At 37.6% G+C, this 24,202-nt stretch overlaps 2 protein-coding genes across 2 annotated transcripts in view; one reads left to right on the plus strand and one right to left on the minus strand.

Moving 5' to 3' along the window:
- Positions 1-693: 693 nt before the first annotated feature.
- tmem254 (transmembrane protein 254) overlaps positions 694-24,202 on the minus strand; it is a 41,406-nt gene continuing 17,897 nt past the window's right edge. The window contains exon 4 of the mRNA XM_039768009.1: positions 694-2,168. Coding sequence (XP_039623943.1) covers positions 2,138-2,168 — 31 coding nt within the window. The 3' untranslated portion in view covers positions 694-2,137. The remainder of the gene's footprint in view (positions 2,169-24,202) is intronic.
- Positions 2,187-14,532, plus strand: LOC120538602 (L-threonine ammonia-lyase). Its single transcript, XM_039767992.1, has 8 exons — positions 2,187-2,739; positions 3,431-3,596; positions 4,442-4,541; positions 7,133-7,208; positions 9,780-9,905; positions 11,016-11,183; positions 13,845-13,902; positions 13,999-14,532. Exons 1-8 carry the CDS (start codon positions 2,546-2,548, stop codon positions 14,095-14,097), a joined length of 987 nt encoding a protein of 328 aa, XP_039623926.1. The 5' UTR covers positions 2,187-2,545; the 3' UTR covers positions 14,098-14,532.

Genomic DNA, 24,202 nt, shown 5'->3' on the forward strand with positions numbered 1-24,202 from the left:
TATTGCCAAGGGGAAGCATGTAGATACAGAACAGCAGAAGACTCCTTGAGTGACTGTTGCTACTTGCTTTTGCTTTTCGGTCAGATAGTATTTAAACCACTGAAGGGCAGTGCCAAAAGTCCCTAGAATGTTCTCCATTCTGATCAGTGGAATATCATACTTACTTTATATTAACTTCTTTGATCACATAGCACTTTGAACGGGGTAGGAGAGGAGAGCTGATGTGAATTGATTGATAAGAAACAAAATGCCAGGTATGTACTATTGATTGTATCCTTGTTTCGTTTGTATCTTACTCATTGTAATGTGGTGCATAAAATTACTACCATGAAATCAATAAATGGGCATATTCTGTAATAAAAAAGTTTTCAGTCTTCTCTATATCATTTAATATTTTCTCTGTGTCTCATTCTGGCTTTTACAGTATTCCAGACTTTCTAAACAGTATGGTATGGAGATTTATGTAAAAAAAGAACACTTACAGTATACAGGAACAGTAAAGGAACGTGGAGTTCTCTACCTACTGATGTCACTGCGCCAGGTGTGTATAAGGTGCCAATTGAAGACTTAATAAAAGTACAGTATTATATTCCAAAAAATGTATTTTCTATTAGTTTTATTAAAAGAAAGTAACATTCCATAAAAATCCCCACAGCCAGAGTAAAATGTTAAAAATAGAAAAGAGGGAAGAGAATCCTTTTTCCCCAATATAAATGCTTATTGTAAAATGTTATTGTTTAGATCCTGCCAGGTTTTTAAAACGTTTTTAACAGATCTTCTAAGTCAGAATTCGATTTTTTTTAATTTCAAATAGAATATAACATCAGTTACCCACTGACTTAAAAGAGGTGGGCTAGGATTCTTCCAGTTGAGTAGGATAAGTCTATGCGATAGTAGTGAAGTAAAGGCAATTACAGTTTGTTTGTCCTTTTCCTTCTAAAAGGTCAATAGTGATATTTTCAGAAGCAAGTGAAGATAAAAATTGTAGAAAAGCCAAATGGGTAAATATATTCAATTACCGTATTATATTATTTAGAACCAGGACCCATAGTAGTAAAAAAATTCTCAAAATAAATTATGTGGGCTTAATTTAATTACCTAGAAATTCTGAAAGTGATGACTGTTCCTACTTTTAAAAATGTTAATTACCAATATTTTGAATCCTCCTTTTGACAGATATGTATAAATTGAGATTAATACAAAAATGAGATTTCAGAAACATGATTTATCAGAAGACCAGTAATATGAGACAGAGGCTGTGCCATATTAATTCATTTTCAGCAAGAAAGAATGCTAAGGAAACAATCACCAATTGGGTTTGAATAAGATACCAACATGTTTTCCTTTTCATACACATCTTATAATAAATTCATTACACTGCCAATAGCCAAGAATAAGGTGTTGTCTGCCAAATCAGTGTTACTATGAAATATGGTGCCAAGCAAGCTATGTAATGCTATTGTCATTTTACAGCATTTGCTATTTAAAGAAACATTGTTCACTTTCATTTACAAGTATGGAAAGAATGCTTAATGCCAATCCACTTTTGTTCCAGGTAAACATATTTAATGCAACATCTGCTTGTGGTAGGATTTAGTTGTACTTCAAATGTGCTAAGTCTTGCAAGCTTTTATTGTCACAGAATTTTCTTAGAATATTCACATGAGACTTACCACCGTGAGCTCCAACATAAACAATGAGGTCTATAAAGAAAGGACAAGCAAAGGTGTTCATAGCCTTTACAAAGACAGAAGCAGAATGTTGAGATTGGCTCTAAATTTAACTGGAGATTTAAGAAGTGGATCTAGCATTTTCCAGTGTCACAAACTCGACCAAGAGCCATAGCAAGGTTTGGAGCAGCCACCCGTATATTGCTTCCTGGCTGCAAAATTGCAAAAATGATAGCACTGAAGTGCTTGATTCAGAGTCCAGAATAGAACCAGAGGAATGGGGGAAAAGTGACGTCTTTTAAAGGCCAATACGGCAAATGACATCAGGGGGGTCAGAACCAGAAGGGTCTTCCTCCATATGCTCGAGACGGGAAATGACATCAGCGGGGCAGGACCCGGAATGGTCTTTGTCCATAGGTTCGGACCCAGAAGTGACATCAAAGGGGTCTGAAGCAAGCTTGATGTCATCAAGACCAGGCGGGATTTCCCATGAACGGTCTGTAGATAAGCGAGAAAAAGAGTCAGTGCACTCTGCTCAGAATTACTCAGAATTCAAGCCCTTTAGCTGCCTCCCATGCACACGTGTGTGATACCAGTTATGATTCTTCCAGCAGAATTCTTAATTAATTGTAGGCCAGTAATCGAACCATTTGAAGAGACTGACAGTAAAGCAGCAGATTGGTCAGTTTTGCCTGTTAGAAATGAATGAACTACCCTTACCTTACCTATTAAGAAATCAGTGCATTTAATAAGATAAAAATGTTTAATATCCATTGAATATGCAGTGAAATCTATACATCCTTTAAAAGTATCATATTTTTTACCAGGACCAGCAAAAGAAGGGTGTTATTGTTGCATCCGACAGCAACTTTTCAATGGCAGTGGCTTATCATGCTTCAGAGCTGCGCATTCCCATCTTTGTCATCATGGCTGCTAGCACATCACCAACACGGCTGAAGATTTGTCGTGAGTATGGTGCTATGGTGATCTCATATGGCAGCACCCCTATGGACTCACAGAGCCATGCACGCCGTCTAGCACAAGAAAATGGATATCTTTATTTGGAGGAGTAAGTACTTAGTTGTGTCAGCTTTCTATTTCCACTGTTATTACTGTATTTCACTGTCAGAGTTTTCACAAAGACTGTATGCAAACAGTAAACTTCAGGAAAATCATCATACAAAAATCACAGACGTCTTTCATATAAAAGAAAGGTAGACAATATGCAAGTACTATTTTCACTATACTCTGTACACCAATAAGACCTGCCAGCTCATAGTGTCCATTTACAGTATAGTTTACATTGCCTATGGTAGCTTACTTTATTACCTGGCTTACCACTTTCCTAGCACCATTTTTTAACTATGAAGTAGCCCAAAGTTCCACCTGATAACATCTGTACTCATGTGTATAATGTTTCCTGTTATTTACTCTTTTTAAAATGTCCTACTTTGTAGCCACTAAGTGTTTGCTTTCTTAACATGGTTATATAATAAATTGCAGATCAGTCTATAAGTTTAAATTTTATAAAGAATCTCTCAAAGTACACACTGAGGACAACATTTTTGACCACCTTTATCAGTCTTTATGACTTAAAATTAGGAATAAAAACTAAAAAGTATAGGCATCTAAAAAACTTCATAGACTGATCTCTGATGTAAATTTTTATACATGCAGTTCCTTTCATAGTTAGAATCATCACAAAGTTGTACTACCCAACTAAATAAATATTGCTCTAAAATCATTATTATTTTTAATAGGGAGGAAAGTTCAATGTATTTAGCTGGTCTGGGCACTATGGGCCTTGAAATGTACGAACAAATACCCAGACTGGATGCTGTGATCCTTCCAGCAGGGGGCCTCAGTGGACTACTGGCTGGGACAGCAGCTGCTCTGAAACAGCTTAACCCAAACATCACCATCATTGTGAGTATTCCAGAAAATGCATGGTCTTACTGAATATTTGCAAGGACATAGAGCTCAAAGAGGCAAACTTTTATACTGTAAAACTGTTGAACATCCTATTTAGGCAGTTTTCCTAATGAGCGTGAGTGCCTGTTAGTTTTCATTTATTAACCATATTGTCAGTGTGTATGACAATTTACATGATGAACACAATCTCAGTGCAGTCTAGTGCAATATAACTTGTGGAGGTATGTTATACTTGCATATACGTGTAGATAAGATATATTTGCCTATAGAAAAAGGATAAACAGATGAAATAAAGTGCATTGTTCATGAACAAAAGGTGAAGTTGCATTTGAACATATTATTAGGACAGTATCGTGTTATAACATTATGTTGTCTCTTGCTACAATGGGTCTCTATTTCTAATACAAATAATTTCAGATAAATACTAATGAAGTGCATAAAAGCCTAAAATACTTCCAAATGCTCAGTTGCTGTATTGTACTGATTTATTGTTTTTCCCACTGTGTATAACTTGGGCAAAGTAAGAATACAGTCGAAAAAATGGATGCTTTACACTTCAAATTAAGTTTCTGATTGACTTACTACCCATGATAGCATAAGTTTAATAAGTAAATCTCAAAACCTCTTTCATTCCAAACAGATGATCCTGAAAGAATCGATGAGAAATTATAAACATGCCTAAATTGATCATTTAAAAGTTACCAGGTCTGGCAGCGCTTGTGCTGGATTAGTTCTACTGCAAACAGTATCTCATTTTAAGTGACGAAAATGTCAGGTCATTAAACAATGCATAGGCTATCCCATACATTCATATTCATTTTGCATGTTCTCTTCCAAAGGGTGTGGAACCTGAAGATTTTCCACTGTTGCAGCAGTCTGTAAAGCTTGGATACCCTGTTAAGGATTTCCACAGCAATCCTAACCGCAAACTTTATGGAGGTACTGTATATTAATCTCTCCCATTTGTAAAACTGTGTATCTTTTTGTATCTTTTTCTGCAAAAGATAATGGTATGAGCTATTGTAATTTTCTATCTGTATCAACTTTTTGGTTAACCTTTCTTTTACTGGCTAATGTGGCTGACACTGTTAATTTCTAGCTCACTGGTTCCTGTGTTTGTATCTGGTTTCTTTGTGTTACTTGCTTGCTTGAGTGTGATTGTTGGACCTAGTATTGATATCTATGTGCTTCCCAGGTGAAGGCCTTTGCGCCACAGAGCCCCAAAACACAAACAAACAAAACAGCCGTGGGTTCAAGTAAAGGGTGTTTATTATACACAACTACCTCTTTACATTCAGATAAACCAATTGTTGTCTCTTCTCCTCTCTCTCTCTCTCTATCACACTGCTCTCCTCCATTCAAGTGTCTGCCTTCCTCCCTGCCAGGATAAACCAGTGTGGTCTCTTTTATTAAGGACTCAGGAGTACTTCTGGTGCTAGGACTCTGGTCCATTGGAAGCACTTCCGGGTCATACAGAAGTCTGAAATAATAGGGAGTGCATCTCCCTGCAGTGCTATTTTGTGGCACCCACGGACCTTCATCAGGGCTGAATCACCTATACTACAATACTACGTCATTCCCTGCTTTTTTCAGAATGGGTACCGATATCTAGTGCTGCCGCCATCTAGCGTCCAAGGGGAATAAACATCCCCCAGAGACAGTCCTTCCCTTTTATCCCTGTCAAGGAAGTTACTATATATATGTCTGGTCTGGGCGCCTGTCCATCTGCCTGTGGCTTCCTGTCTGGGTAAGGAATTTTGTTCTTCTTTGGCTGGAATGTCCGTCCATCCACCAGGGAAATCTTGTACAGGTGTGTCACCTTTTTCTCTCTTGGCCGGGATGCCTGTCTGTCCACTTGGAGCCTCCCATTTGGGTAAGGAACTATCCTCTATCCTGGTCGGGATTCCCGTCAATCCCGTGTGTCATTTGCAGACATTATTTAAGTGGTTATTTTATTTCTCTCTCTGACCATGGTTACTGTTTCTGTGAAGACTTGAATCCCAAGCAATTGTCCTTATTTAGCATCACCTTCACCTAAATAGCAAATGTAAGCTTTCCTTATGAATGTGCATAATAAGCCACCCTGCCAATTTGTTTCTGTTCAGCAAATCAATTTGTCATCAATGACTGAATGTTTATAATCAGTTTTTAACTGTTGTTTCTGTATAAATGAGTCAGATGGTCCCTGTTGGATGGTTCAAAGAGTTTGTTATAAACAATGTAATGAGTCATAATTACACTCAAGCATGCATAATAAGACTGCATATTAGCATAAACAGCATACACAACTGCAGGGTAATGTGTATTTCTTTTAGAAGAATGATCAGCAGAAATAATACACATACACTTTAGAACACTTTAAAAGGCTTTGGGGTATTTTACAGAATATTGAATATTTAGCTGTGAAATGTGATATGTATTTTGTTATACAAAATTAATATAAAATATAACACATTGTCCATGGATAGCTGTGCTACAAAATAAATAGCTTCACAATACGCAATGCATATTAATAGCAACTGCTCATCAGTTGCTTATTATAAACCTAGTTTTATAAGTTGAGAGTAAACTCTGCAGGTACCATCTAGGAAGAGAATTCATAATTCTCTGCTTGATTACTTACAGAAAGGGTTTTCATTTAGCATCTGCATAAACAATGTGTGCCAATTTATTTTAATTGCTTTTGCCTTTAAAAATAGGTTGATGACTTTTTCTTTATTCCTAAACATTAAACATTTGATGCTCTTTTTGGTTTTCTCAGTAGCTGCATGACTGTCCCATTTCTCATTAGAATCGCATTTTACCTGTTTAGCTTGCAAGCTTTTCTTGTGCCTTTTCTTGACTAATCTGTTGACTAATAATTGTCTTCAATTTGCTTATGAAGTATGCACAAGTAGTATTTATTGCGTAGTTGCATTAGCAAGATGTGTATACTGTATATTACAATTATTTACATATATTTTTTAAAGTTGGAGCACGGGCTGTTAAAGTGGTTTGTTCAAGGTCACACAGTGTGTTGCAGCAGAATATTGAACTGAGAAGTATCTGGGTTAAAGTCCAATGCTGTAGCCACTAGACCACTCAGAGTGTCTAAAAACGTACACAAAAAGACTTATTGCCTGAACTTGTTCAGTCGCGTAATGACTCAGTGATGGGTGTTGAACCAACAGCCTCAAGATATGAAGTCCAGGTCGACAGCACCAGCCATACTGCCTGATGGCATACACCTGGTGGATCACTGTGTACTCTTCTCTTAATATGCCTTCAAAGCCATCCATAGTTGCCCATTTATTTTTTAACTTGGTCGGAAATGGAAATAAGCAACAAATATTATAATGAACAGCTAAAAATGAATGACAAGCAATATGAATAATGTGCTAAAAATGTACTTTAAAGATATAATTTACCATCTGCCTTGACATATCATTAATAGAATTTCAAAATGTGTTCAGGGAAAATGCGTACAGGAATTAGTTTAATATGACATTGACAGGATTAAACTGAACTGATTATCCCTCTTACCTTTTTAGATCTTGTGGGACCTCCATTTGGTAATAACACATACCAGATTGCAAAGAAACTGGTGGACAAAGTTGTGGCTGTCAGGTAGAAGAATACTTTAATCTTATTTGTACCTAAAGATTACATTATTATATAGTGCATTACTGAAGACGCTGAAATACACAAGACACTTGTATGTGGACTGAACATATAGTTCTCTTCTTCGCCTTTTAGTTTATTATGTATACCTGTCTTTGATTATATTAAGAAGTCAAGCAAAATTACACCTTTTATTGGCTAACTAAAAAGACTACAATATGCAAGCTTTCAAAGCAACTCAGGCCCCTTCTTCGGGCAAGAAAAAAGTAACACATCATTTTCTAGAATGAGACAACTATAGTTATAGCTTGTATATTTTCGCAAAAAGTTGTAAATTTGTTTTAGACCTATACCGGCAATTCGGTTTTTACCGTGGAGCATTGCAAATTGCCAAATGCATGAAAGCTCATAAAGTGTACATTTACATAAGGAGGTCCAAATGGAATAATGCAGGATAAGATCATCTTAATTCAAATCTTACATTATGGAATGACAAAGGCCACACTTAATTGGTTATGCTTTCCATAAGGCGTTAAAATAATTAGAGACAAGGGAGATGGCCCTTGACCCGGGTTTGCTTCCCGGGTCCACTCTGCATGGAGTTTGCATGTTCTCCCTGTGTCTGCGTGGGTTTCCTCCATGCGCTCCGGTTTCCTCCCACAGTCCAAAGACATGCAGGTTAGGTGGACTGGTGATTCTAAATTGGCCCTAGTGTGTGCTGGTGTGTGGGTGTGTTTGTGTGTGTCCTGCGGTGGGTTGGTTCCTGCCTTGTGCCCTGTGTTGGCTCCAGCAGACCCCCGTGACCCTGTGTTCGGATTCAGCGGGTTGGAAAATGGATGGATGGATGGAGATGGCCCTTGGAATCCACACAGGTGGCACAGTGGTAGCACTGCTGCTTTGCAGTAAGGAGGTTGTCGGTCTGCTTCCCTGGTCCTCCCTGTGTGAAGAGCGCTTTGAGTAGTGAGAAAAATAGAATTATTATTATTATTATTATTATTGCAGTCAGACATACCATGTGCCAGTGTTGCCAGACAATATGGATTAAGCTGCTCCACTGTGTACCAACTGCTAGCAAGGTTTCAGTAAACTGGCCAAGAGCAGGACTGACATATCAGACTGGCCCATCTCATAGATTGTTTCACATCTGCCCTGCATACTCCTTCTGAAATAGCCAGTGAACAAAATGCCTGCATCAGTGACAGCACAGTGAAAGACAGGCTTCTTGCTTAGAACAAGGTGACCTGTCAGAGGTCCCTTGCTCACACCTTATACACAACCTCACTCTACAACAAGCCATACAAAAGTTGTTGTAGTCAACACCTAATTGGTTCTATTTACCGGAAGTGGCTGCAAGAGGCGCTCACCCAAGATTCTTAGGCACTGCAAGACAATTGTTAACAGTTGTTATTGTTTTCTTGTTGTTTTTATTGTTGTAGATTTGTTTAAGGGCGGCATGGTGGCGCCGTGGGTAGCACTGCTGCCTCACAGTTAGGATACCCAGATTTGCTTCCCAGGTCCTCACTGCGTGGAGTTTGCATGTTTTCCCCGTGTCTGCGTGGGTTTCCTCCGGGTACTCCAATTTCCTCCCACAGTCCAAAGACATGCAGGTTAGGTGCATTGGCGATTCTAAATTGTCCCTAGTGTGTGCTTGGTGTGTGGATGTGTGTGTGTATGCACGCCCTGCAGTGGGCTGGTGCCCTGCCCAGGGTTTGTTTCCTGCCTTGTGCCCTGTGTTGGCTGGGATTGGCTCCAGCATACCCCCGTGACCCTGTAGTTAGAATATAGCGGGTTGGATAATGGATGGATTTGTTTAAATGAATATTTTTCCATCTCTAATGTAAAATAACATAACATTCTTAAACCTTACACTTTACAAAGAAAAACTGATAATACCACAAACTGAAACAGAATCAAAACAAGGAATTAATTCAGACTTATGATATCTATTATCTTGTTTCAGTATTTTGAAACAGATAATTAAAACAAAATATGTCTTGAAATTGTGAAATTCAATAAGCAAGCAAAATATGGCATTCTCAAAAGCTATGACACCTAAATATATCAAATATATATTGTGACAGATTGGGACCGTATCGCTCCCTTGAACCCCTGTCCACGACTCCAGACACCAGGTAAAAGTCCAAGATTCGACTTTACTTAATCGCCACAGTGCACAAAGCACACTCTCCACCACAATACTCATATAAATCACAATAATCACTAATAAACAATCCTCCACTCCCAGACGCGTTGCCACCCTTCCACCCAGCTCAGCTCGCCGTCTGGGAGCTCTCGTAGTCCTTTTATATATCCTGCCCTGGAAGTGTTCTCAATCACCGTCCATGTGATCCTGTATCACTTCTGGGTCAGGTACAAGTTCTTTTCTTCACCCCGGAAGCACGTCATTCCTCTTGTCCATGTGTGCTTCCAGGGCGTAGGGAAAATACCCGTTATTCCTCCCTGCAGGGTCTCCTAGTGGACCCCATGGTATCCATATAGACTATTCTCATGCTCTGTAAACACCAAGCTATAAAATCTAAATCATAAAATCTACTATTCTGGGATTTGTCCCCCCAGGGAGGAAGATGTCCTTGTTTCAATGCTAAGGATTCAGGAGTATGAACGAGTCCTTGTGGATACTGAAGGAGCCATTGGGCTTGCTGCAGTCATTTCAGGAAAGTTGCCGGAGCTACGAGGGAAGAGGTAAGAGGAGAAGAAATGCATTTTTGAATACCATATGTTTTAACTGAGTATCTTCTACGCAAATTCTGAATGTTGACAAAGCTAATTCTATAAAGAGGTTTTGAAAAAAAGATTCCCATGAAATTCTTCAATCTTCATTTTGCATAAAATACTCCATTTCATGAAGAGCGCCATCTCAAAGTATTTCATATATACAGGAGACAACAATAATGGCACTTTTGGTGGTTGAACATAGTAGAGATTATAACTGTTCACTCTTGATTGGTTAGCCATACTAGTTAGCCACTAAAACATATTAGAGAATTTACTGCATGCTTTGTAGGTATACAAGAAAGATTGCTGATTCAATGGTAAGAGCCCTAAAAAAAGCCTTTTGAAAACAAGCAGTGTAACAGTTTGTGTCTGAACTTCATTAGCACAGCTCAAAAAATGGTTTAATAAGCATCTGTGGTCTGTACATTGTTGTGCTACCTCAGCATCTGATCTTAAAGCCACAGCACATGTGCAGTTTGCCCAGATGATTTAAATTTTGCATGTGTGTAGTCCATTAGATCACTGTTTATTCATACTAAGTGTCCATGGAGAGCCAAGTGGCTGTCAGGATATGAGAGTGTTGTCATTCCTTTGGAGAACAACTTGAATGCTTGCCAACTTCCTTGGCCTCGTGCCTCAGTATGGTTCACATGAACGCAATCTGGTACTCTCCATGTTCTGAAGTGAGACAGAAAGGTCAAATAATGACATTTCTGGTAATTTATAAATATGGTGAAAAGTCAGACATCTGTTCTGCACATGTGGGATATAAATGATTCTAAAGTAGAAACTTTAGCTGAGATTATGAAAGAAAGTACTCTGATTGTTACACCACACACAAATACTGATACACTACTGATAATTCTTGCCGCTAACCTGACACCATATTCAGTAATTAACAGACTTCTGCAAGTGTTGTGATGTTCACAGCACACCTAGTCACCAACAGTCCCATTATTTTTCTGGATTTAAACTAGGGATGGACCAAAATGTATTTGTTACAAAATTAGATATTTTTGTAAGTGACATTTAAATGATAGTCTACCATGCCCAAATGAAAACATTATTTTTTTCCAGGGTTGCTATAGCTGTTTGCAGTGCTAATATGGAGCTGCCCTTGATACGTCACTGTGTGGACAGGGCTCTGGCAATTGATGACAGGGTTGGTAAGTTTTCAGTCCAACTAGGAGAAGGACCGGGAGACGTTGGTAAACTCCTTGATCTCCTAGCAAGGCAGGATGCAAGGTAAGTCACTAAAAGACCCACAAACAATCATTGGTATTTAAGGAAAAATGTACAAGTACACATATGTGTGTTAATTATTAGTACTGTATGTACTGCACAGAATATGAACAGGCAGAGTAAGCAAATGTGACCAGTTGCTTAAAGAAGTGACCATCACTGTCTTCATTCTCATGCACTCTCTCAATAGAAATACTTTTCAAACCAGTATTTAGAATTATGAGTATTGTAAATGGTTTCCTGCTGCCAGCATAGGACAAGGGAAGACTACATAGTTTTTTATGTTTATAAAAACTTTGGCTTTGCACTTTCTGTGGTCAGCCTAGGATATTTCAGGACAGCATGTTCTGTAAGGCATTGTCTGGCTGCCCAGTAATTAGTGCTACTCCCTTACAACTCAAGGGGCACCCAGATTCATTTCTTAGACTGTTTCTGTGAAGTCTGAATGCTGTTCCTGTGTCTGAGTTCTGCATATAATCTGGCTACGTTTAATCATGTATTGGATGAAATGGTCTAGGAAAATGGGGAAGCAGTACATATACATGATTTATAGATTAGCTACAAGGCAACCCACTAGCAATTATGATTTTTTATAAAGTGTATTCATTTAGTAACCAATGGCTGTCATTTAAAAGTCACTCTATTTCACTTACAGTATATTGACTGCTGTTCTATAATAAGCCTGCCTTTCAAATGTTTCTGCATTCTAATAGATTTTAAAACAGTCACTTAGCTAAGGTCCACAATGGTGTCATTACGGTACCACCAGAAAATACCTATTTTCCTCCCATTTAGTTTTACATTTGCATTGCACACTGTAACCTGCCTGCCATGTCTCCCATACAGTGGTTTTTGTGGGGGACTCTCTACTAAACATTATCGTTTCTTCAGTTCAGAACAGACCCCTATTGGGTATTTCCCTTTATCCTAAGCCATCTTAATATTTATCTGTCTTTAGCATCCTACTTTTCGCATCTTGGTAAAATATACAGTAATAGTGTATATATTTCAGATGTGTATGCATGTTTATATAATTTAATTTAATTTATCAAAGTACAAATCAGTATGTGGTTGTAAAAGATGAACTGAAAGTTTTAACCTGTCTATTTAGGAAGTAAATTATATATATATATATTGTGATAGATGGCCGGCAGTTCATCCCGGCCAATACCCCCATGCTGCCGGATGGAGCCCTCCCTGCAGCATGGAGGTGCCCCGAATGCCAGGAGGGAATTATGGACGTTGGAGTTTTCCGTTACAGCCCTGCTGGATACCATGGGGGCCAGTAGAAGGCGCTGCAGGGAGGAGCAGTGACTATTTTCCCTACGCCCTGGAAGTATGTCCGAGTCACATGGACAAGGGGAATGACGTGCTTCCGGGGTAAAGAAAAAGGATTTTTATCTGACCTGGAAATGTTCCTAGTCACGTGGACAGAGAGGGCGAAACATTTCTAGGACAAGGACTATAAAAGACTGAGAGAGACACCAGAGCGATGAGCTGAGCTGGATGGAAGGGTGGCAACGCGTCTGGGAGTGGAGCATTGTTATTGTAGTGATTGTTGATTATTTAAATGAGTATTGTGGAGAGTAGGGTGCTTTGTGCACTGTGTAATAATAAAAAGTCAAATTATTGGACTTTTACCTGGTGTCTGACATTTGATCTGAGGGTTCAAGGGGGCGATAACGCCCCCAATCTGTCACTATATATATATATATATATATATATATATACAGTATATACAGTATATATATCTATATCTATATATATATATATATATATATATATATATATATATATATAGTGAAAGATAACCCTGGACACAGAGAAACACTGAGACATCCAGATGTCCAAAACACATGCTTTATTTTCCTCTGCTCACACAGCACAAACACAGTGCCCAAAGAGTCACAATAACCCAGTCTTTTCCTCCCTTCTCTCTATTGCTGGCTCTAAAATCCACTCCTCGCAAGCTCTGTCCTCTGCCACCCAACTCCGGCTCTTCAAATGGAGTGAGGCAGCCTCTTTTATAGTTCACCTGGATGTGCTGGAGGTGCTTCCTGATGATCTTCTGGCAGCACTTCCTGGTGTGGCAGAAGTGTTGCCTTAAAGGGCTCCAAAATTATCTGGGCACCCCCTGGTGGTGACCACGAGCCCCAACAGGGATGAGCTTCCAAGCTCTGTCCCCGTGGCTCCCACTCAGACCAGGGCAGCTTCCCTCTTGTGGTCCAAGGGATGTATTGTCCCTCTCCTGGTCCTTCCAGGCATCCTGGCTGGGCTGAATTACCAACCATCTGCTGCAATAGTTATATATATATATATATATATATATATATATATATATATATATATATATATATATATACTGTATATATATATATATATATATGTGTGTGTGTGTAATTGTCATTTTTCATTAAAATGCCTTTCAAAGTTAGTTAATTTTCCCTACATTCATTGTCAAATATATAATCATAATTAAATCTATATTTAATATATAATTAAATATATATTACCTTTAAACTACACCATAAGTGTGGAGTTTACCTAATACAAATAAGAAACTACAAATAAGATTGTTTATTAGGTCAATAACTATTTTTTTAATGTACAAGTAGTTAAAAAATGTTTTGTGCAGTTTCATGAAGAATTTCCCATTTTTTGTAGATTACTGGATATCAGTCTTGAGAGACCCAGCACAATGTCTGATCTTTTTAACATTCAGGTGAGTTAACACTGTTTTCCTTTTAAGAACATTCTCCTAAATTCTGATTAACAACACAGAGAAGCCTGACAAAGACATTGTACTATTCTGTCACAGGTCTCTTGCACAGTGGAAACCCGAGACAAACTCCAGTCAGCCCAACTTCGGAATGCTCTGATGGAGCGATACACGGCACTATGCTGGCAGGAACGGTGATGCTGAAGGCATGGAAGATCTTTGGCACTGCACTTTATTTACTTACACTTACTCTCTCTCTCTCTCTCACACACACACACACACACACAGAAATACACACAAACTCACAAAAACTAGCTACATAACTGGACAAACATATACTGTAGCATAACTACTTTGTAATTTAATGTTTATGAAGCAATTCATATGAAATATACATTGCAGAAACTAACCTGAGGATCTTGGATGGATTGTGGATGTTTTTAACTGAAATTGTAAATTTCAGGGTTTTTTCAGGCCAATTCTCTTTGCATTTGGAAAAATCGCAACATTCACTTTGTAGAAAGTGGGCAGTTACACAATATACAATGTACTGTATTTTAAAGTAAAAAATTTTTCATTTTATTCTACAAAATTGTGAAAAGAGATGGTACCAGAAGACACAAGCATAATATATCAGCCCAGAAGAGAAATCAGATTTTTTAAGAGTAATTTAATTAATTAAATTAATTTAATTTTATGAAATATATACGTTTATTTTTAAATATTAAATGTATTTGCTCAATGATTGTCTTAGAATAATTTAATAATTAGCCCTGTATCTTCAACAAAACATTGTCATTTTATTTTAAGCAAATCTAACATATGCTTTGTTAATAAAAATTATTGAAACTATGAGAAAACTAATATTAAATGTCATATAGTTAATTTTTGTTGTGATCCAGATTTTGGAACTAAGAAAAACTGAGACCAAGAATAAAAGATTGTTGCTGACTCAAGGCACAGAAGGCCAAATGACTGTCTTGAAATTAAGATACATTTTAAATTGGGAAAAAAACAAACATATTGAAAGAAAATTTGATAAGTCCTATTTTATAAGTAGATATATTTTTTTCAGATACAAAAAAAGATGTCACAGTGATTCAGCAGACAGTGCTGCTGTTTCACAGCTTCATGATTTAGTTACAAAGGTGGAAACTGTCCGAGTGTAATATGTGAGTTTTCCTAATATCCATATAAATATTCTAGGTTTCTCCTGCATCTATTAGGTTTATTGCAACTGTAGACTGTGCCAGTATGAATAGATGTAGGAGTGTACCTATATGTTTGTACCACCCAGAGTTGTTTGCTGCTTTCTGTCTGATTCTGCTGTAGACCACTACCTCAAACTTGTAATGTAAAACAGGCATGCGGATAACAGATGGTTGTGCGCATGGCAGTGTACAGGAATCTTGTCCAAGGCTGACTCCTGTCTCATATCTGATATAGCAGAGATAGGTTCCAACTTTCTTTAATATTTAATGGTAAAATTTGGTCCAGAAAACTGATTAATCTACAACAGAAATGAAAGAGGCCTGCAGTTAAACCTGATTATAACTTTACTAATATAGTTATATTGCTTTAAATCACCTTCAACAGTGAATTCAAAAACTACTTTTATTATGAACTATTCTCTTCAATTGCAAGGTTTCTTTTATAATGTTTGAACTGAATATTGAATAGCAGAGTATCACTTATACCAGTGCTTCCCAGAGGACCCACTGTGGCTGTAGGTTTTTGTTCCAACCAACTTTTGTTTTTAATTGGACTCCTGGGCTAATTAAGTGAACTGCTTTTTCCCAATATCCGTGTTTTGGGAACAATATAGAAATTAGAAAACTAAGTTTGGTAAAAAAAAATAAAATAAAAAAAAATGTACCAAGCAGTATTATATGAATAATGTTTTTTTTCTCTTTTCAATCATTTTTTCTTCTTGATTTTCATTCTACTTTTCCAGGTAATTAATCCATTATTTACTAATTAATTGCTCTAACGCTAAAGTAGCTGCAGCCTTTGATTATTCAGTATTGTTTGCCTGAGTGTCTGCTCTGCTCGTTTTTAACTGTCATTAATAAGATTCAACGAACGGTGAAAACTGCACAGAGGAAGGGCAAAATATAATGAAATCAACAAAAGAGAGTTATGCATTTCAAACTATAAAAAAAGCAGAAATACTGTATTTCTAAATGTTTTTTAAATGTAAAAATTATGCTGCTGTGCTTTTCTGAATGTAGAATAAAAGAAAATAAAATACAAGCTAATTAAATGAGATCAGTGTTATCAGGTGTTGTCACTGATTATGAATCTGGTTGGAACAAAAACCTGCTGCCACAGTGGGTCCCCAGGGCTGAGTTTGGGAAGCACTGACATACTTTTTGCTTCTTTTTTTTTTTGTTTTGTTTTTGAGAATCTCAATTATCCACCTCTCTCCCAGTCATCTCATCACTTTCCATCCACCAAAGCTAATAAAAAATTAGGACGCAAAGAACAGAAGAGAAATGTCTAAGATCTAAGATTTCTGGAGGGTAGTGTGAAAAAGAAGGGCATCCAAAACAGGCAGCCTTGTTTTTAAGATACCTGATCACAATCCCCATTATTTTTAATATTGTTATCCACCTAATAACATATGTAATACGTTCTTTCTAAAATAGTTTTCCAGTCATTATATTTTTAAGTGATGGTATAAAATCACTCTCCCCGCCACACATGTTTAGTTTAAGTTGTCTAACAGAAATTTTTATGTTTTGAATTTACATGTCTGTCTGAAGGGATAAGTAATATAATTACACTTATAATGAATACATAAGTAGTAATGAAATATGAAGAATGCTCAGCAAATTACAATAAGAAACATTTTGCAGGTATTCAAAAAAGATGTTTCTGTGGTAATTTGCATTTACCATGGACCTTACTGAATGACATAAATGATCTTACAGTACTGTATTTATAAATATCTGACAGACTTAAAATTTCATGCTTTATCTGGAAACTAAATATTAAGTAATTCAATAAAAGGACAAACAAGTAGTTTATTTTTACTGTGCTACTGACAGTAATGACAAAATGCCCCTCTAGTTGTTCTAAATGAGTTTTTAACCTTTACATTTGTGTTATATCTATGACAGCTATAGTATTTTCAGATAATTGTACACACAGTTGAGCATGCCAAGAAGAAGAAGTAGTACCTGTAGGTTTATTACTGAATCCTATTGTCTGTACAAATTAATGAGTATATTAATGCAATTAGTCTTATAAAGATAACATATAAGCTTAAAAATATTAGTTATCCAACTTAGCTAGAAAAATGTGTGAGCATGTTATGTAATGAAACAACTTCTGACCTAACACTGGTTTCTGGTTTGCACTCAATATTTTATTCTTATCTTCTCCAATGAATTTCTCAAACCACTGTGCTGTTTCACAAACAGACATACAGTAGACTGTGTGAACGTTGACCCGGACACAGACAGGCAGACACGCTCACGTCACCCAACACACGTTTATTATTCATTACTATTTACAGTTCAGTGCTCACAACCTGACAGTCCCCAAAGTCCTGGCCACACAACACACTGCCTTTCCACTTTTCAGGCCACCTCCTTGTCTTCCTCCCGACGTCATCCAACTTCCACCCGACTCTTGTCTCTCTCTGAAGGGAGGCGGCCCCTTTTAATAAGCACCCGGATGTGCTCCAGATGTGTTCCAGGCAAACTCCCACTGACACACCCCAGTGTGGCGGAAGTGCCGGCTATCTCCCCGGAAACACTCGGGTGTCCCTGTTCCTCTTCCCCCCAGCACTTCCTGGTGTGGCGGAAGTGCTGAGGTCCAGGGTCCTCCAGGTATTGGGGTCCCCCTAGCGGTAACCACGGGCCCCTACAGGGTCGAGCTTCCCAGCTCTTTACCTGCGGCCCCCAGGGCGGTCACCCCCTCGAGGTCTGGAGGAGGCACAAGCCCTCCTCCGGTCTTCTTGGGCATCCCGGCTGGGTACCACCCCCATCCAGGTACCACAACTGATTCAATAGTATTTATGAAAAAAACAGCCGAAAGAGAATACCCTTATCTAATTATCATAATAGGGGCATTACATATTTTTTTAATTCTGCAGTTAGTGTTTTCATACTGTTTTCAGTATGTTTAGGGTTTCTTGAGATGCTGAATCTAAATATTTTAACATTCTGTTACATTCAGGGAGAGTAGTTGTTTTATTTTAACATCATTTCACTTAGCCATATTTGTTTTTCTATGGACGGCACCATATTGTACTATTTTTTAATGTACTCCTAGGTTAGTTGCTGCGGCATGACCACTGGAAGTCGCAACATGTGACATGAAACTGACAATGGTACAAAGGACCATGTTGCATACATTCAGGTTATCCAGATTTGATGATCTGAGGTCATCGTTTATCTTACTGTGATTTTGGCCTTCTCTGAACTAAGATTTTTGAATCATTTTTTGGGTTGTGGTCATTTGGAACCTTGAATGATTTCTCTGTTCAACCTCAGTTTGTCGTTTTAACAACGATTTTTGTTCTTTTCCTGATCTGGTCACTTTATTTTACTTCTGCCTTCTTTCTCACAGCAGATCACAAATACAACATCTTACAACAAAATAATCAGAGTATATTACTTGTACAAAACTAGGCTTTTGCAATTTAAATACAACCGTGTTATCCCGGCTCACATATGATATTCACATTAAGAAAGTACTGTGTTTTAAATGTGGGCTGAATGAAACACTGCATTCCAAATGCCAGTGTATTACAGTTCCCTTTTAAATGATAATGCCAAATTCTCTCTTACAAAGGAAAGAATATTGCTATTATCATCAGTGATTGCATTTTTCTTCTGACTTTGACTTTTAGAATGTGGGATCTATGGACCCAGATCCAGGGCCGGTTCCACCATTATGGGCACATATCATTGGTAAGGGTACCCAGCAACACGGTTAATTACTGAACAGTCATAAGCCTGGCCTGGGGCGCAAAATAACCCTAGCACCGGCACTGCCCAAACCCTTTCAGGATTATCATTAAAGCCAGCTTCAAATACTTTACTATTAGTAAGGGGGAATGTAAATGTGGTTTGGTTTTCCTCTCATTTCTGTAGAATATCAGTGATATACAAAGTAAGTTCTAATTTCAGGATTAGTTTTGAAAGCATTCATTGTCTTTTGTTCTTTATTAGTATGGCTGGTAAAATTAGTGCCTGGTGGTTTGATACTTATGTTGCAGTGATTATATCACATTGCACTTTTAAGTTCATAGATAGATAGATAGATAGATAGATAGATAGATAGATAGATAGATAGATAGATAGATAGATAGATAGATAGATAGATAGATAGATAGATAGATAGATAGATAGATAGATAGATAGATAGATAGATAGATAGATAGATAGATAGATAGATAGATAGATAGATAGATCATTTTAACCAGACCTTTATAAACAATTATAACGTAATTGCAGTCAAATTAACAGCCAAAAAGAAACAACATTTAATAACAAAGTTTTCCTACTCATACTTTAGTACTAGACATTCATTTTCCATGGAACATAAACATCATTTACAGCCCAGATTTCTCTAAATGTATCTAATTGATTAATTAGTTTAAAACATGCAAATTCGATCTTAAAATCTCCTTTGAAAGAGGACCTTAAACATTAATAGAGCGTCAGTGGTTTTCAGATTTTTATCTCTATTTCTTCTTGTTTTTAAAGTTGCCATTGTGGCCTGGACTAACAAAAAATTGCAAAGTAAACATTCTTTTTTACAAATTCTTGACACCGACATTCCAAAAATATAAATGAGTTCATTAAATACAATTCCCAAATCCATCAACAATAAATCAAGGAAATGCAGCAGTGGTTGTAATCTGGTACAATAGAGAAATAAATGATAAACTGTTTCTTTCTGAAGGCAAAATGGACACTGGTCTGTTGCACTGGCACCAATGGTTTTTAAGAATGAATTGGTGGCTACTGCTGCATGTAGAATCCTCCACTGCAGGTCCCCAACACTTTTCTCAATGGGCAGTTTATATAAAGCCCTCCATGCTGGAGATGTTGTGTCATGCAGACACAGAGTGTTCCTCCAGAGGGTATCAGTCATGTCTTTCAAATGCATAAAATGGGATGGATGGATGGATGGATGGATGGATGGATGGATGGATGGATGGATGGATGGATGGATGGATGGATGGATGGATGGATGGATAGATAGATAGATAGATAGATAGATAGATAGATAGATAGATAGATAGATAGATAGATAGATAGATAGGATACTTTTTTAATCCCCAAGGGGAAATTCACATACTCCAGCAGCAGCATACTGATAAAAACAATTTTAATTAAAGAGCAATAAAAACGCAGTGCAAGTTAAAAAAAATGCAAGGTGGAGAGTACGAGGCAGGTATAACAGTCTATAATCTTGTGTAGTGTTAACGTTTACCCCCCCAGGTGGAACTGAAGAGTTGCATAGTGTGAGGGAGGAACGATCTCCTCAGTCTGTCAGTGGAGCAGGACAGTGACAGCAGTCTGTCGTTGAAGCTGCTCCTCTGTCTGGAGATGATCCTGTTCAGTGGATGCAGTGGATTCTCCATGACTGACAGGAGCCTGTTCAGCACCCGTCGCTCCGCCACAGATGTCAAACTGTCCAGCTCCGTGCCTACAATAGAGCCTGCCTTCCTAACCAGCCTGTCCAGTCGTGGGGCATTCCTCTTCTTTATGCTGCCTCCCCAGCACACCACCATGTAGAAGAGGGCGCTCACCACAACCGTCTGATAGAACATCTGCATCATCTTATTGCAAATGTTGAAGGACGCCAGCCTTCTAAGGAAGTATATTCGGCTCTGTCCTCTCTTGCAAAGAGCATCAGTATTGGCAGTCCAGTCCAATTTATCATCCAGCTGCACTCAGGTATTTATAGGTCTGCACCCTCTGCACACAATCACCGCTGATGATCATGGGGTCCATGAGGGGCCTGGGCCTCCTAAAATCCACCACCAGCTGCTTGGTTTTGCTGGTGCTCAGGTGTAGGTGGTTTGAGTTGCACCATTTAACAAAGTCCTTGATTAGGTTCCTATATTCCTCCTCCTGCCCATTCCTGATGCAGCCCACGATAGTGGTGTCATCAGCAAACTTTTGCACGTGGCAGGACACCGAGTTGTATTGAAAGTCCGATGTATATAGGCTGAACAGGACTGGAGAAAGTACAGTCCCCTGCAGCACTCCTGTGTTGCTGACCACAATGTCAGACCTGCAGTTCCTGAGATGCACATACTGAGGTCTGTGTGTAAGATAGTCCACAATCCATGCCACCAGGTATGAATCTATTCCCATCTCTGTCAGCTTGTCCCTAAGAAGCAGAGGTTGGATAGTGTCGAAGGCACTAGAGAAGTCCAGAAATATAATTCTTACAGCACCACTGCCTCTGTCCAAGTGGGAGAGGGATCGGTGTAGCATATAGATGATGGCATCCTCCGATCCCACCTTCTCCTGGTATGCGAACCATGTTAAGACTACACCATGGCTTAGAAATATTTTGACTCTTTGCAAAATTCATTATTTCTTTCAAAGTAAGTGACAATTATCATATAGATTGCTCTTTGTATTTATCATTAGGAAACTGTCTTTTGCTGTTCCTTACCCTCATACAGTCATTTCATAACATTCCTCTGCTTAACTTAAATCTTTGCATACTCTTCACTATAGACATTTTAAAGTTTTAGGATTTTTTTTGGTTAGTCTAAAAGTTTGTATTATGTTTAAGACTTTAAATGGATGAAGAGGACTTAATTGCTGAATGTATTGTGGTGCAGATAAGCCCCCCGCCTAATGTATAATACATATAGCACCTGATTCAGAACCTTTCAAAAGGTTACAAAATCACTATATATTAAAAAATATAGCTTCTTCTTAAAAACTAGATTAAAATTAAGTATACATTATTTTATGCTACCACTGGACACCACAGGTACAGTATAAAAGATTTAATTCTAAATGGGAGAATTCCTGTTTCTGGTGAAGCAGGGCATTGGTCATGCCTGGGATAGTAATAAGGTCAAAAAAGCCCATTATAAGATAATAATAGGATTAAAAGTATACTTTAGTTTTTGATTGTTTCAAAATAATGAAGTTGTCTAGAATTTTAAGCAGCAGGAATGCTGAACTGTATCTATTTAGAAACATTTTTACTTCTATATACAGAAGGATCCCAAATAAAGAAGAGAAGTTTGCTAGCAGCAGGAAACAGGTGCTGAAGAAAGTCTGGATTACAATTTGTTAATTTGTTAACCTCATTAGAATAGAAACGTTTGGCTTTCTGAATATAGATGTGTGATCGGACTACTTTTGTAACTTCCAGTGTCATGGCAGATTCAGGTGATTAACTGTTGGAAGCCACACAAATCCAATGAGCCTAGCATGCCTTCTCCGTCTGAACTTTAACAGAAATTAAATCCACTAATAAAACTCTTAAGACACACTTTTGTGTAGTCCTTGACACTGATAGAGGCATAGAAACACAAATTGAATTTCTTCATTTATTGTTTTTGAAGAGAAAATCACCTATGTACACATACACAAGTAGAGGATGGCATACATGAAAAATTAAAGCAAAACCAGGATGTTGCACTTAAAAGTATGTCCCTGGTCAGTAATCGACAGTGTGGATCTGCACAACAGAATAGCGAACTGTAGTGAAGAACATGTACAAAAAAATGACCAAATTACAGAAACTAACAAATGCCAACTTTCTTAACAGTTAGTTATTTTTGAGCATTTTTACAGAGTGTGAGACCAAAAATATGTTTTTAGATAACATGTTCCACTTTTATTTGTAACTAGCTGAAATACCTGCCTTGCCCAGGAGGAAAATAAAATGTTTTTTTAATTGTTTGAGATAAATATAATTAAAAAAACACAACTTTAAAAAATAAAAATAAATTAACAAACAATGAAGACTCACTAATGTGCTTGTCTTGTGGTTTTGTATGTATGTTACCATACAGTTGACACTCGGAACCAATCAACTCGATTTAATTTCAAAAGCAAGAGGGATGCGGTGGTGCTCAAACATAAAGAATGCTGCCAGTCACCTCCAGTTCGCCCTCTGGTGGTCATTACGAGGGTCAACTGAATGATAACATGATTGCAAAACTGCAGGATCACCCCAGAAGAGGTTGGGTTAGGGTTGATTTCACCCTACAGTATTTTAGTCGACCAATGAGGAACATGTGTACCAAGTTGCATGAAAATCACTCCAGCCATTCGGAAGTGATGCTGGAACATACATACATACACACATTGACTTTTATACTGTATATATAATAGATAATCAGAAAACAATAAAGTGAAACAACAGTGTAGAATCAAATTAGGTTTCAAGTATGGTTTTTCACCTTGCATTACATGACACTCTCTAAAAATGTGTAGTAATATGTAACTGCTGCCCTCACGCAGGGTGTTGCGCTGTATGAAGTAAAAGTCACATTAAGTTGAACTGAAACGTCACAATTTCATAGACTACTCAATATTAGATTAGATTCTAATGTATGACACAGATCCATATTATTATTCTAGTATGTTGTACCAATAACATTCAATCTATACGAACAAATGAATGAGAAAATTGAACAAATGAAAATCGGCCAAGAACAATCCAAGACAATCCAGAAGACTTGATCTTCTTTTGCTTCCTTCACCCAGTGACTGGATCACTCACTCCAAAACCTTTCCATCACATTGCCTTCCTACTTTATGGAACATTTTGGAAAGTTCTTGAACTTACCAGAACCTTTTGGAAACTTCTCCAACTTTCCAGAACTGTGCAGAAGTCTGTTCTGGATCTTTCCAGAGCCTTATAGAATATCCCCTCTTTCTTGAACTCATCATATTTGGGAACATTTTAGCACCTGCTCGAATCACATATTGGTAGTATATAAAGAGGGCTACCTCTGCGACTTTTTCAGTTTATCAGTGAATGTGATAGTGTGCATTTTGGCTGCGACTTGCGAGTTTAGTAACATTTTTTGTTTGTATTTGTCTATTTTCATAAGGTAAGTGTTTGATAAAGGGTTTAGTTCTTTATTACATTACTTTAGCTATTTTTATATTTCGCTATTTTAATTAAGTCCTTCATTTGATTTTTACTTACTCTGAAAATGCCTGCAAGGAAACATAAGGCTATTGCCAAGTAAGCGGAAAACTAAGAATATAGTTTACAAACAAGTAAATGCAATAATATGTTAGCTGAGTTAACCTCTATTTTTTAGAATCAGTACTACTCTGCTTTTTTATAT

This window comes from Polypterus senegalus, chromosome 1 (genome assembly GCF_016835505.1).
Source record: "Polypterus senegalus isolate Bchr_013 chromosome 1, ASM1683550v1, whole genome shotgun sequence".
Taxonomy (NCBI): domain Eukaryota; kingdom Metazoa; phylum Chordata; class Cladistia; order Polypteriformes; family Polypteridae; genus Polypterus; species Polypterus senegalus.